Source organism: Diadema antillarum, unplaced genomic scaffold (assembly GCF_040938485.1).
Source record: "Diadema antillarum isolate AM-2024a unplaced genomic scaffold, OU_Dant_1.0 scf00000029, whole genome shotgun sequence".
NCBI lineage: Eukaryota > Metazoa > Echinodermata > Echinoidea > Diadematoida > Diadematidae > Diadema > Diadema antillarum.
This window is the reverse complement of record NW_027270918.1, coordinates 2,126,204-2,144,791: the sequence shown is the minus strand read 5'-3', so window position 1 is coordinate 2,144,791 and position 18,588 is coordinate 2,126,204. Positions and strand designations below refer to the sequence as shown.

Below are 18,588 nucleotides of genomic sequence, written 5' to 3'. Positions count from 1 at the left end.
CCACTTGGCCAAGACAGCCTTTTGCACACTAAACATGAGACAGAGTAGTTGTAGCAGTCAGCTCAGCTAATGAAAAGTCTCAATCGAAGAATAGTATTTGCAATTTGAGAACTGATTTACCAGTTCAAACCAACAAACTTGTTCCTTAGTTTACCACTCTCAAGCTAATGACTTAAGCCTAATTTAATTATCTGGTGCAATAATTGATACTGCCTTGCATGTTCATGTGTCCAGGGGTATGTTTATCAACTCACTTCTGGCACAGATTTAAGGTTTCCAAACAACTTTCAGGGAGATTTGGATGGATGATAAAATGCAAAGCCATTTTGATTATGGGGTTGAAACATCTTTCTGAAACACTCTTTGAAGATGAGAAATGCAAAGTCTTTTTGAAACGCATCTACAGCTTGGACCTACCCACGCCAACCATTGTCAACTACATGATCTCTGCTCCTTGGGTCAAAGTGCGCAATGGAGCTGCCCAGTGACAAGGCCTCCCTCTCGACTCTAAGATACAATGTAGAGCTGACAAATGCAACAACTTGAGAAACGCGATCCGAAGGGCCTTTGCAAATGCGCTTTGATGGTGGGTATTGAAACATGTTTCAAACCCGGGAAAGATGATTAACGCGGCATAGAACAGGAAACAATGGTCATTAAAAGTCACGTGAGTTTGTCTCCTCGCAGGGTTTGTTCAATTACAGAGCTGCGGATCTGCAGAATGTGTAACTGGTGTGATCGCAGTCGCGTTTGGTTCATGGCTTAATCCCACAAAAATAAACAAGAAGAAAAGTTGACTGCCTACTGTAGACAAAGCAATACCTGCAACCTGTGACAGAGACCTCTTTATCAAACAGCCAGCTACTAGCGCCACAATCGTATTCCTGCTAAAATTTCAAATCAAGAACATGTCCATATACAGTTAAAAAGAGGAATGAAGAAACAAACCTATTTTGGTTCGGATGTGGGCAAAATTGCACATATCAAACACACAAAATCAAATTTCGGAGAGAGAAAAATTGTGTTTTTTATTCCAAACTCATCTTTTCTACTATTTCATATAATGAGGAAAAAAAAAGCCCCCATACCGAATGTGGTACAAAAATATACAGGTTGGCATCTCTGCTTAACTTTGACTAACATCAGCTACGTTGACACACGATGTAAGTTTATAACACTGTCTTCATTTTTATACCAGCAATCATGTCACTTGCATGGGGGAGGGGGTTCACTGCTGACCTCTTTTTGTTGTTGTTTTTTGCAACACCAAAATGATCCACCCATAAAGAAAACAAGGCTCCCATTGATTCTTGCCTTTCAGCTAGCAAGCCCTCGTCTCTGTTCCTTTTTCTTTCCTTTTCTTGTTATTCTAAACTTTACAGGACACGCAAGCCATTCAAGGTGGGTTGGCATGTACAAAGAATCAATAATGGATACAGTGGGGGTTACACTGTTTAAGCTCTTGTCATTGCATCATTCAAAAATTTATGTGAAAGTCCCTTCTCAATTTTACAAGAAGTACATACATGTATCCCTTGACCTGCTACTGAGATATGTGTAAGCCAATACTCTTCTCCACACCTTCTGAAGCTTTATCAAGTCCTAATTCCGTGTCCTGAAAATGAATTTCTGGGAAACTTCCTCCACACTTTCTCTTTGTCACTCTTTGACTGTGTGACATTACAAATGTTGCAGAGGGCAACATACTGAATTAAAGGAAAAGTTTTGAAAATCATAAATTGTGAACAGATCGTCTGATTTACCGAAAACTGTCCCCAAGTGCTTTGGGAAAACATGTGGCATATTAGATGCATTCAAATGACCTTTGCAATCTTCAAAGTTTTAAACTCAGATTATTAGTTTGTAGTTTTTAACTGCAACTCGCGTTTACACAACAACTAATCTTCAAGATTGAATTTTCAAGCAAGAGTCCCACTAGAGGATTAAATCACATAACTAGAGGAAGTATTTACAAGCAGTGCTAGTGATAAACCTGATAATGTGTGGTGACACTGTAGTGTACAAAATGCACTGGAGGTAGACCTGGAAGCTATAGGGGAATAGAGTTCACAGCTAGCATAAACCCTACAATGTCTTGTGGTTCTAATCACGGACTAATCATTACAATTGCTAACTTTCGAGTGCATCTACACAGGGTTAAACTATCAGCTAATCATCGAAGATTGAAACTTTGAGCTTATCTTTACATTCAGGAATGTCGTGTGAACGTAACTATAACAGCTACACAACTATCCTAATCATTTGTCTGATTCCCATCAAACATTTCCTGTTTTGTTGCTTTGATCTATTTATTATACTATTTAAGACCGGATGGAGTGTCTTATTTCTTTATACAACCCTTGCTGTCTGCCTAAACTATATCAAGGTTCACAGTGTAAGGATGAAGTTATCTTCCATCGTTGGACTTCATTGTGGATGTGACTAAGAATGAGGCAAGTCGAGCATCTGATGTTACCACCCTGTGCGACAGGCGCGAAAACAAAGAGCAAATGAGTGCAGTCGCACGCGCATGTTGCATTCTGCCGCGCTGTCACGTAAACCAAGCACTTACACTTGAACTTGGCACTGTTCGATGTGGGTGTTTACATTCGCAGGGCATGTTATGGTTTAAAGCTCAAACGTAGATGGGGAAATCGCCAAGAACCGTGAAATGGTTAAATCTGTCTAGATTTCACCGTGTTCATATAAGATAATGCATTATAAGATCATACATGCACAAGATTTGAATGGAAATACTTTCAAATGACAGTTCTGATGGTCATATTAGTAACAATTTTTTTTTTTTGGGCTGATGAAACATAATCACATCAATCTCTCATTCAGTTATTGTACCTTCAGCATCAATGTTAATCTTTACGTAATTTTAGTCATTAGTGAAGCTGCATTAACTTTCAACCCAGTGCGTTTTTAACTTGATGACGACATTCTGTAGTCAAAAAAGTAAAGAAGTTTTAGGCAAAATCTGAATATCACATTGGATATGCCATAATAGTACCACTTTAAGCCTTCAAATAAGCATGATGAGACTAGTTTCAGATCGAACCACCCCACGTGGTCTTGTGAAGGAAAATGAAACTGTTCCTGGATATTTACATGTACTAACCAAAAGTTTGTATACTGGCTTTACTTCACACTCTTACCATCTCTTTATTCGTATGAAGGAAAGGGAGGCATATGACTGCCCTGGTTTTATTTCTGTGTTGTATTTTTCTTTCGGTCATGCTATTTCTTTTAAAACATAGTATAGGGCATAACAAGGACTGCAGGTAACTATTAAAGCTGTGACAACTACATTTACTCCTGCAACAATTGCTCCACTCTTATCTTCTCCAAGGACTTAGGGTTAGGCTTGGGGTTGTGATTGGGTTTTAGGTTTAGTTTTATATGAGGATTAGGATTAGGGTTGGGGTTATGTTTGTGGGTAGAATATGTTTGGTTTTAGTGTGCAGATATTTCATGGAAGCAATTTTGGCAGGAGCAAATGTCATGGAACCGAGCTAAGCAAAGAAACACTCATACTTTAACACACTGCATCACATACACACATACATGTACATACATACATACACACATACACATACATGCAGGCGCACACACACAAACACACACACACACACACACACACTCTTAATGGTGGCCATGGGCAAATCAGTGACTAAAAAGTTAATTTAAAAGAAATAAAAAGAAAGAGATGTATCATATAAATTTGCAAAAAACAAAAACAAAACAAAAAAAAAAAGGATAAAAACACCCCTCATACCATGTAGGCTACGATCTTTTGGGCTTGTGAGTTTATCTAGCACAAGAAATTATTAATCCAATCCCTGATGCACTGTTTTACCTCATTATCATTCCAGAAATTTGATTTGACATATCCTTTATTAATCCCCTAACGTCACAGTTTGTCTCTGGTATGACTGATATGTCACACTGCCAACATTGTGCGTAAACACAGAACTTGGCAATGTCAGCTCTATCCTGAACATAAAACAAGCAAAATTATGAAACAAACCACATGGATGAAGAAAGAGAACACTCTTTATTAAACAAGATGCAGTTTATAAAACACTCCAGCCATCATAAGTAAGTCAATATTCTGTGCTGTTTGAATATAGACAGTATCTATTCATATCTATTATTACTCTGAATTGCAGCACTCTTTGTTTCACTGTGATGAGCACTAAAAAGCAAACTCTTGTAACTGGGTGAAAACTACTCTCACTCCCTGACAAATCAAACTGAAATACATTCATCAGACCAAAATTGAAAAAGAAACTGATTTTAATTGAAAAAAAAAAAACGAACTGAAAAGAAGAAAAAAAAAGAACTTACATTATATACAGACATCTTCCTTCAGTATTACTTCTGTTGTCAAACCACGACAGTTTGAATTGAATATTGGCACCACCTGGTATTACATATCTTGAAATTTAATAGAAATTGATATTCTTTAGCTTTCCAAACATCACTGATGTTATTGTATGCACTGCTCATGTAGGAATTTGGATTTAGAAAAACAAAAAAACAAAACTGTTTAACCTGAGCACTATCAAAGCAGAAAATGAGGATAAACTGCCTTACCACAGGGGCACTTCCTCACCTCAAGGGCACTACCTCTACTTCTAGGGGGTTTGAACTGAGAAGCTAAAGCAGGAGAGTCTGTGGCCACATCCACAGTGCCACCACAGCTCCTCAGTTTGACATGACCACTGTCAAGGTTGCTAAGAATGGGTCTCAACTCTTTTTACTTGTATAACACAATGTGCCTGGTTGATACAGTTTGCTGACTATTGCTAGTCACCTGGGGCGATCGAGCCATGAGGGGTCGGCACCATTCGCCCATTTTTTCTTGCATGGGTAAACAGGTGGACCACCTCATCGGGTTAGCAACCTGCTCTTTGCGATGAATGAATGAAGCGAGTTCTCTAGCGTGCATAAGTCGAGAGTAATTCACACATGGGGACCTCTATTTAATGCCCTATGAGAGGAACAGAGTGTTTTGCCTTTTCCCTCTTACCAGAGGGGACAATATGAGTGAACATACCAGAGGGGACAATATGAGTGAACACACAACACTGCTCAGCTAGAAGACTCGGGAATCGAACCCCGGTCATACTCGCTACTCTAATGGCCTGATAATCATACTGTAGAAGGAGGGATACATTTTTGACTCACCATGCCCGATATGGTCATCAATGATCAGATCTTTCAGGTAGATGGCAAACAGATCGGAGTCCGGAGACTGAGGCTCCGTTTTGATGGGGCGCTGTCGGTACAAATCCATCCTTGTCTCTCAAGTACAACTGATATCTTGCAATCAAGCTTAAAATCCACAATCAAAGTCTTGCTGACAGAGATTCTCGGACACGACATTCATAGTCGCTGTCCAACAATAAAGGGGGACACACGAATACGTACACCGAGTAAGAAATCGCCACAGATGGTATTACTGCCTTTAAAATCAATGAAATGAGGAAGAAAAAAACAAACACCACAACAGCACTGTCATATACTCTGAAACTGTGTAACTACTTAATTGTGCATGAGAGGTTGTTTCAGTGTGCATGGGTGCTCTTTGGATTGTCCACAATACAGCACACACACACACATGCAGATGAGCGCCGATCTCTAATAGACTACAGTGTTCTGACAAAACGATTTGGAGTGTTTGTAAGCTTTGGACATCCGTGAGTATCCAGCTCTTGGCCTGGGCTCCCTTGCAACAAGTGGTAGAGGAGGGGGTGCTACGCACAGGCAAAATACAGCATGAAACCACTGCACATGCCTTCTCTCCACAAAACTGTGAGTCTCTCTAGATCTCCTCCCACAGGAAGTGTCATGAATATGCAGTTCACTTCCTCGTTTGGCAGCCGACAAGCGTGACGTCACAGTTTCACAGAAATATGCCTGTTCATCCATTACAATGCACCAGAGACAGACTGTACATTGAACTTCCTGCCAATCACCCCCTGATCTTGCAGTGGAGGAGTCCGAGCAAAGTCGAGATAGGACAGTATGCTGGTTGATATTCATCTTTCGAGGAATAGTCCATTTTTTTTTTCACTCTGCTGTTATCAATGTTCAGGTGTTTGACATGAGATGCACTATTCATATATCACCTTGTAAAATACAAACATAAAGGGGATCTCAATACAAGTCCAAAGGAGGAAATGCACAGTTTGCATTAGCCCGAGTTTATGGAGTATTCATTTCTTTATGAAGTCTGTGGGTAGACTCGTTATAGAAAAACAAAACTAACTGTACACTCAGAAACTGCACACCTCCAATACAGGCAGACCCCATTCTAACAAGCTCGCTTACAAGGAGGTATTGCTTTAAGAGGTAAATTTGGCTGTTCTCATTTTCGGGACAAGTGATTCTAATTCAGCAAAGCCCCCTGCTTAGGATGAGTTCCATTATAACAAAATCCTGGCTAAAGTGAAGAAACCATAACCTTTTTGCTCATGTAATATATCAAATGTAGGAGTGTTGTTGCTACAAACCCGAGCTTCAACCACTACAGACATGAGGGAAAACTCCTTCATTGTTATTCCCAGAATTTTGTCCAACCCGACTGGTCATCACATCCTGTGGTCAGTCCACACACCCTACCTCCCTAGGAGCATAACCTCTCCCATAAACATTTCTGGATAACCTGTCTCCCCATTGTCTACCAGTGCTAAGTTTCTTCCCCATCATCCCCGTCATGTAATATGTGAGTCACTGGTGTCAGTGACCCATGGATTGACAGTGGTCATCATTAACTTACACCTTTGTTTTATTATAATTTGAATCCCTCTATTTTGAATATTTGAATATTATCTAGATTAAGCCCCTCCTTTGAGAATAGATGTACTATAAAAGTGACCATGTGCTTTTGGTCAAGAGTTCTCTCTTTCACCCTCTTCGGGTAAAGGACATAAGCGTTGGTCTCCCTTGCCATCCCTCTTTAGGGGCGATATATGGCCGTTTGATGGGGAGTACCTGTTCATATATATCTCTGCTAAGTGTTATATCCCACTGTGATTAAATAAAGAGCCTGTATACTTTGTAATAAGAACTGGTCTCTCGATCTCTTCTGTGTGCTGTCGTCGAGTGTCGAGAAACTTTACCAATGTAACACCGCCAATCGTACGCCATCGAAGAATAACATCAACACAACAAAACAAAGGTGTTACACTCAGATATATAACAAGGATATTTCCATACCTGATCCAATTGCTCCTGTTAAGAATTGCTGATAAACAGTATACACTTGTAAGCTAATAAATAAATACAATCCTTTCAACCCGAACCATATTCAACAATCAGATTATCTGAAATCTACTCTGCACTATACTTTACTGAACACTGAAACTGTCAAAAACAAAACTTCAAAAGCACATATTGTTGTGCCTGCCTGGGACCTCAACCCTGGACTTCTTTGTTAATCCAGATAGTTTGATACTATCATTAGGTATACAGTAGTGGAAGTTAATTCTTGTTTGATTTCCAATGAATAAACTACATGTACTGGTTAAAAAAAACCATAAAAATATCACCTACAGTTACTATCTTATGACAACATTCACAAATTCTTTGAAATTCACAATTTCAGTTACAACCCTTTATCAATTTGAACCACAAAAAGTAGCACCTCCATACAGCATTCACAAGGATCATAATAGTAATCGAACAAAATCTACTATTGAAAAAAAGAAAAGAAAAGAAGACACCATCGAAGCTGAAGTGAAATGCGTGACTGTGTTATCAAAGCCCGTGGATCTGGTGCTGCATATATTGTCGGTTGAGAATCAGAAGGGCTTTATGGCAATTTTGGGGGCATTAAAGGACAAGTTCACCTTCATAAACAGAAGGATTGAGAGAATGCAGCAATATTAGTAGAACACATCAGTAAAAGTTTGAGGAAAATTGGACAATCGATGCAAGAGTTATGAATTTTTAAAATTTTTGTGTTGGAACTGCTGGACGAAGAGACTACTACAGCTTGTGATGTCATATGAGTACAACAGTATAAAGAAAATGTAAAGAAAATTCAACATATTTTCACTTTTTTCGCATAATAAAAGAGCATTTGACTTGCCTCTTTCTAAAGGCAGGGGGAATAATATTACTCATAACATATGTCGGTAACGAGTAAAGGGAATGTGTATTTTTTTCAAAAGATGAAATTTTATGAAATTCTCTTTAAATTTTCCTTATATTGTTGTATGCATGTGACATCGTACACTGCAGTAGTCTTCTCATCCAGCGGTTACTGCACAAAAACTTCAAAAATTCATAACTTTTGAATGGAATGTCCAATTTTCCTCAAACTTTCTATGATGTGTTCTACTAATATTGCTACATTTTCTTAATCCTTATGTTTATGGTGGTGAACTTGTCCTTTAAGCTACGTATCATGTTGTAGAGCTCAATGTCCTGTACATTATGGCATCAATTTCAAACTATTTTAATTCTGGGTAAAATGTTCAAAATTAAAACCACAAGTGAGCTACTTTACCCTATATTTGCAATAATGCTTATAAATCCACCCACTTTTGATTAAATAAACTTTTGATTTCATGAAAATTGATCGTTTTATTTTTATCTACGCTCAAATCTTAGAGAACACGGCAGTGCGCATTTGGTTCTCAACTGACGAATTATGTCCATTTTGATAAGCTTAGTAGGATCACAGTGATACAGCACAGTAGGTTGCAAGGCTTCTATCCTTTAAAAAACAAAAGTACAATGCACCTGAATCTGACTAATGCTTGGTGTTTTTCTCCTACAACAAGATGTCTTATCCACAATGTCTGCACGCAATTCCATCATTTTCTTTCTCTCTTCTCATGTTTCAGCAATGTGTTTCTGTTATGCTCATTACACTGCTGGTTTCACGAGGAAAGCCAACAGATCAAGAAGGTTCTAATCAAGCTATCATGTAACAAAACCAAGTACAAATTGTATGTCATTCCAGCATGCCTGTGAACTTCTTCAATGGCTGCAGGTTTCACAATACTGACCAGTCCTGAAGAGTTTCTGAATCTGATAGCGAACGTGATTTCCACCTACGGGGCCGCGCTCGTGGGCGAGGTGAATTTACTTGTGACGTTGCACGGACGTGAAAGCTGGCAATAACGTTTGGATGAAGTCCGAGTACCTCCTTTACAAGTATAATAGCAACATTTACATGGGCCTCATTAACCACGGGGAGGGAACTTGTTCCTTTTTTCGAGGGTGAATACTGTGATACATATGACTGAGGATAGTGGTGTGTTTCGCACTATTTTTATCATGAAATTACAATCCCCAAAATACTGCCTCCCATTTAAACACTTGTGCTGCTCTATGTCGGCTCCAAAGAGGGGCATTCCTTAATTTTCTCCTACAAAGGCAAAATGCTTATCTATCATTCTGACAACATAGTTCTCGATTGCAAATCAAACCAATCACGTAATTCCAGCCCATACCCACAAAGTATGATTGACATAGTATACTCATGAAATTTATGGCGTATGATATTACAGCAGTCATCTTTTTTGTTACTGGCACAGCTTCATCAAAGTTGAGTCAATAATGCTTGTACTTTATACTTTATATTCTTTACCTCTCAAACACTATGTGTACGAGGGGTGGGGGGATCTTACTCACGCACTGCTCTTATAAGAACTTTTTAAGACTTTTTCGAAGAAAGGTCCCTGAATAAACACTGACTGAAAAAGATATTAAACGATTCAATTTCTAACTTTAGAGATCCATTTTTCTTTTCTTGGAAATTTCATTCTTCAGCAACAGACATATCGTTTAATTGAATTCCTACAATTTTGCTTTGACATTGCTTTTCCTCAGTTTGGGACAGACGACCCCATACCACAATGCCCATGACACTTTGGAGAGGAGGCATAGAAATCCCCTTCCAAAAGTCTGTACTCTTGTTTAATAATCGAACTCGTCATTTACCCATCCATCGACTTCAATTCCTTTCGTTTTATTCAAATACTAGTGTACAACATCATTACTTGTGTGCGTGTGTGTGTGCCTGTGCCTGTGTCTGTGTCTGTGTCTGTGTCTGTGTCTGTGTCTGTGTCAGTGTCTGTGTCAGTGTCTGTGTCTGTGTCAGTGTCTGTCACTCTGTGTCTGTGTTTGTGTCCGTGTGATTTGATTTAATTCACTTTCACATGGCAGCGAAGGAAGCAATAGATGCTCATAAACAAGCAACCAACAATGGGACAATGCCTCCAAAGGACTATAGGCTATATAAGGGTAAATTGCCTTGCTGTATTAATAGGGCTGCTATGACAGAACTCTCTGCTGTCAGGGGACTGAAACCAAGGGACCTCACGATTGACACCCTGTGGTCTTGTTTTAAAATGCCAATTCAAAATGTTGATCCAAAACACTGTTAATGGGGTACTGTCTTACTTGAGCTTGGAAAAGAGCATAAATTTTGCAGTTGCTATGTTGACCTAAGCTGACAGGTCAAATTGGGGTGCGTAAATGAGGCCATTACAGACCTTTTCTTAAGGTGTTGTTATCACGCTTCGACACAGAGGCTATAGTAAGTGCACAAAGATACAGTACACACCCCTATGTGGGGCAATATTTTTGTATGCTGTTAAAAACATTGCTTCATAAAATTTGCAAAAAAAAAAAAACCTTTGTGAAAATAGCAGCTTTTTACAGTACACCTGTCTCAGTCACATTGGGTGTGGTCTCTGCAAGTGGTGGCCTCCCTGTATGAACAGACTTAAAAAAACACAAAATAGAAGTGCTTCAGGAATGCTCCTATCTCAAATTTTGTGTATAAATGGGGCACAAGATGGTTCTTGTTATTCACTGATAAAAAAAAAGTCTGTGCTACATGATGGAAAAACTCTTCACATTGGTAGCATGGTTAGATAGGGCTACCATTTAATACTACAGGGTCTGTGGAAGTTACTTCTTTGTTCTAAAATTGTCACATCTGAATGTCACACACATGCAAGTCAGGCTACGAATAGAGGACCAACACGGTTGAGGTAGCGCAGAGCTTCGGATTTTACACAGTTTATCAGAGTCAACTTGGGTACATTGTGCAGAGTTTCTTTATCATCACCACTAAAGGTAGCGCACACGTGTACACTACGCCATGTAAGTTTTATTACTTTGCTCTACCTGTGTTCCTGATTTATGACAAAGAACGACAGGATTTTGATGATAGAGGGGAGTACTCTAGAGATGCTGAGATTCAAGCTTTTTCTTGATTTCGCATGTCACCCTATAACTGGAATTGATCCTTCTGATGAGCAGTTTCAAAGTTTTTCAACTCGGTTCAAATACATGGAAGTTCCCAATATAACCTTTAATACTGTACGCTCTTATCAATACCTTGACCTTTGACCCTTGAAGCGGGGCTTATACAACATCGCAGCTTGGTAAATACAGCACATGTGGCTCCTTATCACAAATAGACTACGTCAAAGAACTATTTTCAAGAATACAGTGATATTTGATCTGGCCACACTTGTTCATGATAGAGCCTCTTCCTGTGCAATTATAATCAGAAGTGCGAGTATGTTTACCGGTATACCATACGTTACCACACAAATGAAGAAACACTTCCTCATAACTCGACCTTTGAGGCCACAGTGAACAGTGCAAGGTGCACATTAAAAGCCCGCCAAAACTGAGATCGGATCCATAAACACACATTAGCGACGTCACATTCTGCTCCATTGGTTTTCATACACACATACGCACACACACACTCACATACACAGCTAGAAGATACTGTACTATAAAATATACATGAACCTGGGCTAACTCTGGCGTCACAGCAGAAACACTTGTGTAGTCTACACAGTGCAGACTCGATCTGTCCCAACGCAGAGCTGTGATTGCACCCACAGGCATTGATTTTGCTGTTGCACAGCAAGCAGCGTCTAGGTGGTTGCTCTTGGTCTCTTCTAAGTAAAATAACTTGAAGTAAAGTTGCTCCATTTAGTATCAAACCTTCATTTGAGCAAGCAGTCTTTGCATACTGCTTATAATGCTGTATACGTTGAATACTTCATAAGGTTTTTATTTAGCGAGTCAAGTGCTATCCAAAAAAATATTGACTCTGATTTCGACATGAATGTGACATGCACGCACACATTTCTCCATCCAGTACTATGCTCCACAAGCGCAGATTTAACCACTCGCGAAATCGTTGGGAAGTCTCAATTCGCAAAAATTTGTACTCGCTAAATATACGGCGTATACAGTACCCTAACCCCTAGGATTGGCTCCTTCAAAAACTATGATCATGCAGGTTTGTTTTTTCATTTAAATAATAAAAGTGTTATCTTGAACTCCTTCCCCAAAATATTACCCCTGTTGGTACTTAAACGGGCCATCACTGCCACTACCATACAATGAAACCTAATTCAGTTACAAAACTTTGGGCACCTAGGCTGTACAACTTCTGGACCTGGGAAAGACATTCAAAATGCACAGGTTTGGCCAAGGGTCCCTTTCTCTGGGACCTCATTCGGGCAAACTGTGTCATTTTATGAACCTCATACATTGTGGCCTTAGGAATGATTCTTGCCATGTTTGGTACTTGTAACCATCTGATCAAGCGTATATAAATAAAGAGAATCCTTTATGTTTGAGAGAATATATTACAATTTTCATCACTGAGCCCAACCTTCATCTCGTTGTTCCACTTGGCACGCACACGGTCAACACTGCGCCCGTCATGAATAACCTCTATTTTCTTCCCCTCCAGTCTACGGATATCTGAGTGCAATGTGACTTGAAAGTACAATACCACTCCAGAGTCTGGAAGAAACATCTTTGAAATTCACATACTTTGGGGCCCTAGGGTCCCACCACTGGGCCATATCTGTACCATTTGAATAAGTTTGTATCACATGCCCCAAGGAATAATTCTTGCCAAATTCAATATTAAATCTGATGCCATATCTGAAATTTCAATTTTTGACCCATGGGCCCCATCCAAACTGGCTATCTACCTTGGGTTCCCAATCTGATGACCGCTGTCATGAATGTATATTTCTGACCTTCTATGGTCACGAAAATGCAATATGACTTGGTTGTTTGACTACTGGTGCTGGAAAACATCACAGAAATTTACTAAGTTTGGGGTTTGGGGGGTTGCACACTTGGGCCTTCATGAAGACCATGCAAACCAGTTAAAAATTTTTGTTTTTCCCATCTTTAGGAATATTTCCCTGTACAGTTTGGTGAATATCTAAGTTGAAAATGTGTCACATTTATTCCATGGGCCCTGTCCAAACTTAATACCCCCGTGGGTACCCAGTTGGGTCTCCACAATCACTGTCATGAGCAACTTTTAGTCCCTACCGCTATGAGTATTCAACTGGTATGTACTTATACTAAGTTGTGGGACTTGTGGATCCAGAGGAGATCATCTCTAAATGTTGCACACTTGTTAGGTTTGGAGGGCCCTAGCCCTGGGCCCCAGCCCTGGGCCATCACCATGGCCAGCTGTGCCCATAACTTTCCAAGCCCTGCCTTTAAATGTGAGACCTGTCAAATCTGATCAAAATCTGACGACGACTGGTTAGAGGGGACGAAAAAACGTAAACAGTTGTGCCGATGATTGATGACGAGACGAACAAAACAGCAATTTACACATGGATATAACGTGAAAAATGGTTTGAACGAAACAACTACTGAGTACTGTATGCTAGAACGCTGCCTTAGGAAGTTTGAATGATGACTGAGAGAGAGGGGGAGAGAGGGAGAGAGAGAGGAATAGTGAGCACCCAGCAACAGCACATTATGCCCCGACCAATAAGCCGCCTTTGTCATGATCTAGGTCGGGTCATTCACAATAGACCAATTGGGTGCAGACTGTCGAGGTTGTTCTTTTCATGAACATGTTATCTTTATGTGCGAGCGCCACTCATGAACGTGTAGAAAAAAAATACACTTCGAAAGATCATAAACAGGAACTGTCCATGTCAATTGGACAGGAAGATGCAGAATTTTTTTCCCGTTTTTTTTTCTGTTTTGTTTTATTTTTTAAAGCACACAGATGGTGCCCAACGAGACAAAAATCAGTGTTTCCACCATCCTTACTAAAATGTGAAATTCCAGCTGTATTGACAGTATGGTGGCAAAGAGTTGTAATGATAGGAAACCGGGCTGGCTGCCCATCTCCTGTACAATTGTCATGACCCTGTTAGTGACACAATTTTCCTTTTTTTTTTCTTTTAAAATTTTGTTCTACATGACCTCATAATCTTGTTTCAGCTGTTACTTTTTGTTACCCTTTTTTTTTCAGGGTATTTATCCTTATCAACATCAGAATTATTCAGAATTTACATTTATCTCGCCAACACTGACAGTTCCATAATGTTACTTTCCTAAACTGATGACAACAACAAATATGATAATACTAAAAATTATAATAACAATTAGCATTTCTGCTATATTACTAACATGTGGGGGGCTGTACAGTGTAGCATAGTGGATAAGACTCCCGACTCCCGATCGGAGGACCCCGAGTTCGAATCCGGCCCAGTGCTTACGTCCTTGGACAAGATGTTTTCACTCACAATGTCCCTCTCAATCCAGGTGTATGAATGGGTACCTTGCAACGCTAGGGTAATACCTAACAATAGCAGGACCCTCCGGTAGAGCAGAGGCAACACTGGCTACCCTGGGTAAATAAGACCTTATTATTTATATTATTTTTATTATTATTATTATTATTATCATTATCATTATATTTGTTATAATGCTCTAAGAAACTAAGAAATAAAAATGTACTACATCAAATCAATTAAAGCCATCATGACTTGGTATTGTTTGATGCAAAATTTTAATTTTTTTTAATTTAGGTAAAAATGATGAAGATACAAACATACCCTACACCTCTCTTTGTGAGCAATGTCATGTGATTTAATTCATGCTAAAATATGAGTTCAAAGTGAAATTTTTTTTTTCAAGTGGACTGTATGAGAGTAATGCCGGTATCAAGTAAACTGAATTTTGAAAACTTTAATCAGAGTTAGACATGAATGATAAGGTCATGAAATTGTAAAGTTTCATGTGCTATCACGGTATGATATCACTGGTCGCAGTCATATGGCATGTGAATTAGAGGTCTTAATGTCATTTTGCAAGTTTCCTTTTCACCTGCACTCTAATCTTCACTCATTAGCGTCATTCACACAGACAAAAAAGCGGGATGTCAATTGCGTTCCAAATGCTGAGATTTATTTACTCCCATTCAGATGGACAAAAATATCCCACTCATTGCCAATAGCGTTAAATTGTGGACCAATTTGAGCATTCCTAAAATCTATCCAAATGGTGACCCTTGCTTTTGAGTTCTTGAGTTCTTGTGATGTGTGTTTTGGACGGGATTAAAGACGTTGAGATTGTTTGCTCAAGCATTCAAACTCTCACTGCGGTGCAAATGATTGTGCTATTTCTCAAATTATCGCCACAATTCCAAAATGAACACACTCTTTGGATTGCAGTCCCGAATGTGCTATTTAGTAAGGTATTCTGAGTTTCTTACCCATCGTATTTTGCAACTCAGAAAGCATCCCGGATTCAGCAGCATACACACACATCAACGCCAGCAAACACTTGTTTAACACCAATGAAGTGATTATTCTAGATAGAGAATCCAAGTGGTTTGAGAGGGGCGTCAAGGAAGCCATCTGGGAACGTGTGGAGAGACCTACACTTAACAAGAGAGGAGGTCTCTGCTTCAATTTATCGCACGCGTGGGACCCAAGCAAAATCCCAAGCCGTCTTTCGCGCGCTGGACAAGGTCCAGTGCGCTCTGCACAATCTCGCACTATTTAAGGGCCATTCCATCATCGGGAGCTTCATTCGCCCGAAGAAGCCAACTGATAATTGGCAAAACGTCGCAACAGTGAGTTTAATTCCAGTTTCTTGATTCAACTAATCTTTGATCTTGTACTTTGACTGGATGAATGAGAAGAATTTACATCAGTCTATTTCAAAACGTATATAAAATCTGAAGTGGGAACCCAGCAAAACAAAGACCAAAGGCCTCTGCTGGCTCCTCCATATTGTCTTGTAAAATATTCCTTTTTTCTTCTGTCTCTCTCAGTGTCTCTATGTGTGTAATATCCTTCTTCTTTTTTCTGTACAGCCAGGATACTTCATGTGATGTTAAATTTTCAGCTAAATTTGTTTTTGTTTTTTTCATTTTAATGAGAATTTAGAAATGAATGAAATAAGATAAAATAAAATAATGCAAATTTCAAGATTTGTGTCTTGCCAATTCGCATCAGTGTGAATCCCACTCGCGCCACATTGAAAATAAGATCAAGCAGAATAGATATACCATTCTCATCTCAAATCAATGAAGAGATGTAATAACGAAACAATATTGATGTTCACGGGAAAGGTGATAGGAGGGATGGATATAATTTTCAGCATATGCCACATACATATTGCAATTATAACATTTTACAACTTCTAACTTGTCTGACAATTTTGCGAATGGTGGAATTCACGATCAAGAACCACACTGATGAAACAAGAAAGAGGTATTTCCAATATAGTATAAAATTCCAGTTGCTATCTGAAAAAACAACAACAATATATGGTCAGTATTTCTTGCGATTAATGTTCCCTCCATTTGATCACGACACACAACAGTGTATGTCACATAATGTGTCATCATTTCTGAGTACACTGAGCAAACTTTAGCTTGAGCATCTAGAAGAGCTCAGCATCTGATAACAAACTTAATTGATCTACTTGCCCTTCTGGATAAACATTGAAAACAGCTATACAAAGCATACAATGCACAACTCCCCCCCCCCCCCCCCCAATCCAATTATAATAAGCTTCTTCTTCTTCTTTTTTCTATTTCACAGACTACAATAAACTTATAAAAATATGAACATCCTAATAACAATACACCACGAGTGTCGCTGCACCACAAAGGAGAAGCAATATACATATGTATTTCAAAATGAGCAGCTGTGAACTGAATATTGACAATGGACCAGAACATAGCCGAAGAGGTAACCCCATTGTCTGCATCAACGCGGGAGGCAAATGTGAATTGACTGACATCGCTGGCAACTATAGAGAAGATGCAACATTGCTGGGGGTGGGGCAGGGGAGGATCATGAAATGATGAAAATAATGAGTGAAAGACCCTGGATGGGCAGGTAAGTGTGAGTAATTTGCATGGCTGACAGCTTCATTCAGAGGAGATGCTATTGTTGGGGAAATTAAAGTCATGAACATGATGTGGAAGAGCCGAGACCCTGGATGAACAAACAGGTTGGTAACCATAGCATCAGTATAAACAATAGCACAACCCTAGCACACTACACGGAGGAAACCACACAATATATCATACCAAAGTATGTACCGGTAGACCTATGCGTGTATGTGTGCTTCTGTGTGAATGTATATATATATATATATATGTGTGTACCAACAGACAATTGGAAATATTTCATGTAAACAGAAACATCAGTTCTAAAGAAAAAAATATATATTTATGTGTTCTACAAACTTGGAATACCTTAATGCGATAGCTTTTTTCCCATATCAATTGGAAAGAGCAATCTGAGATACAAGGGTTGCATTCATGCCCAGTTTTATGCATCACAATATCTAGTGTAACTTTTAATATATCGATATGCATCATGCAGGGAAGGAGTTCCCTGCAAAGCATTTACTGTAAAGAAAAAGAAGAAGAGAGAATTATGACTTTTAACCAGAGTCTTCAATTTTCATACAATGATTAATTACTGGCTGTGCAATGCAGGTTTGTAATCAACTGCACTATTGCTACTTGCAGACCACCATCGCAAGAAACGCGACACACAGCAACAAGAAGTCTCCCTCGACAATCCAATACCTGCAACCCTACTACTGCAGTAATCTGCTCACACAGTGACCCACTCGCTCTCTGCAGGAAGGGGCTGCACCCGACTCACAGAATATTGCGAAATAATTCTCTGTGCCAGGACCTTCACACCAAAACCTTTATCGCAAACCTGCTCTTGCGAGAGAGACCCAGACTTGCAATCCTATACCACTGTTATCAGACATCCCTTTTTTACTTTCTCTCACTTTTCTTCTTCTCTCACATCTCATATTAGTCCTCACTAGATCTACCCTCTACTTATCAAATTTCTTCCATAACTTGGAGTTCCCTGCAGTCTTAACTCAAAGCTATATTTAAGCAAAGGAGTATAATCTCGTAATTGTTCATCCTCTGAGGTATATCCATGTTTTTTCCTTTTTAACTCTTCATTTTTCAGAAAGTCTGCTCAATGATTCTTTTGAAGTTTTTATCATATGATGATGAAAATAACTGAAGATTCGGGGGGATTATAATGATAAGGAACAATGATTTTTATGTATCAGGCTAAATTTTTGTTTGTTTCACTTTTCCATCTGAGAAGATGGCTGGATAGCCCATATTCAGCTACTCTAGCTGGTCTACCATGGGGTCCAATTGGATGCGAGGCAGGACCACCTCACCGGGTTATGCACCCTACTCTTTGCTATGAATGCATGAAGCAGGATCTTTCACATACATGAGTTGTGACTCTC

General features: G+C 39.3%; 1 protein-coding gene across 8 annotated transcripts in view; it reads right to left on the bottom strand.

Moving 5' to 3' along the window:
* The window catches only part of LOC139738964 (nuclear factor NF-kappa-B p100 subunit-like), a 51,378-nt gene that overhangs the window by 23,113 nt on the left and 9,677 nt on the right, over positions 1-18,588 (bottom strand). The window contains exon 1 of one of the 8 annotated variants that reach the window (XM_071649598.1): positions 5,197-6,179. The exons of the other annotated variants lie outside the window; for them this stretch is intronic. Within the exon in view, the coding sequence (XP_071505699.1) occupies positions 5,197-5,305 (109 nt within the window). The 5' untranslated portion in view covers positions 5,306-6,179. Of the gene's footprint in view, positions 1-5,196; positions 6,180-18,588 lie in introns of those variants that run through there. 8 annotated transcript variants of the gene reach the window in all.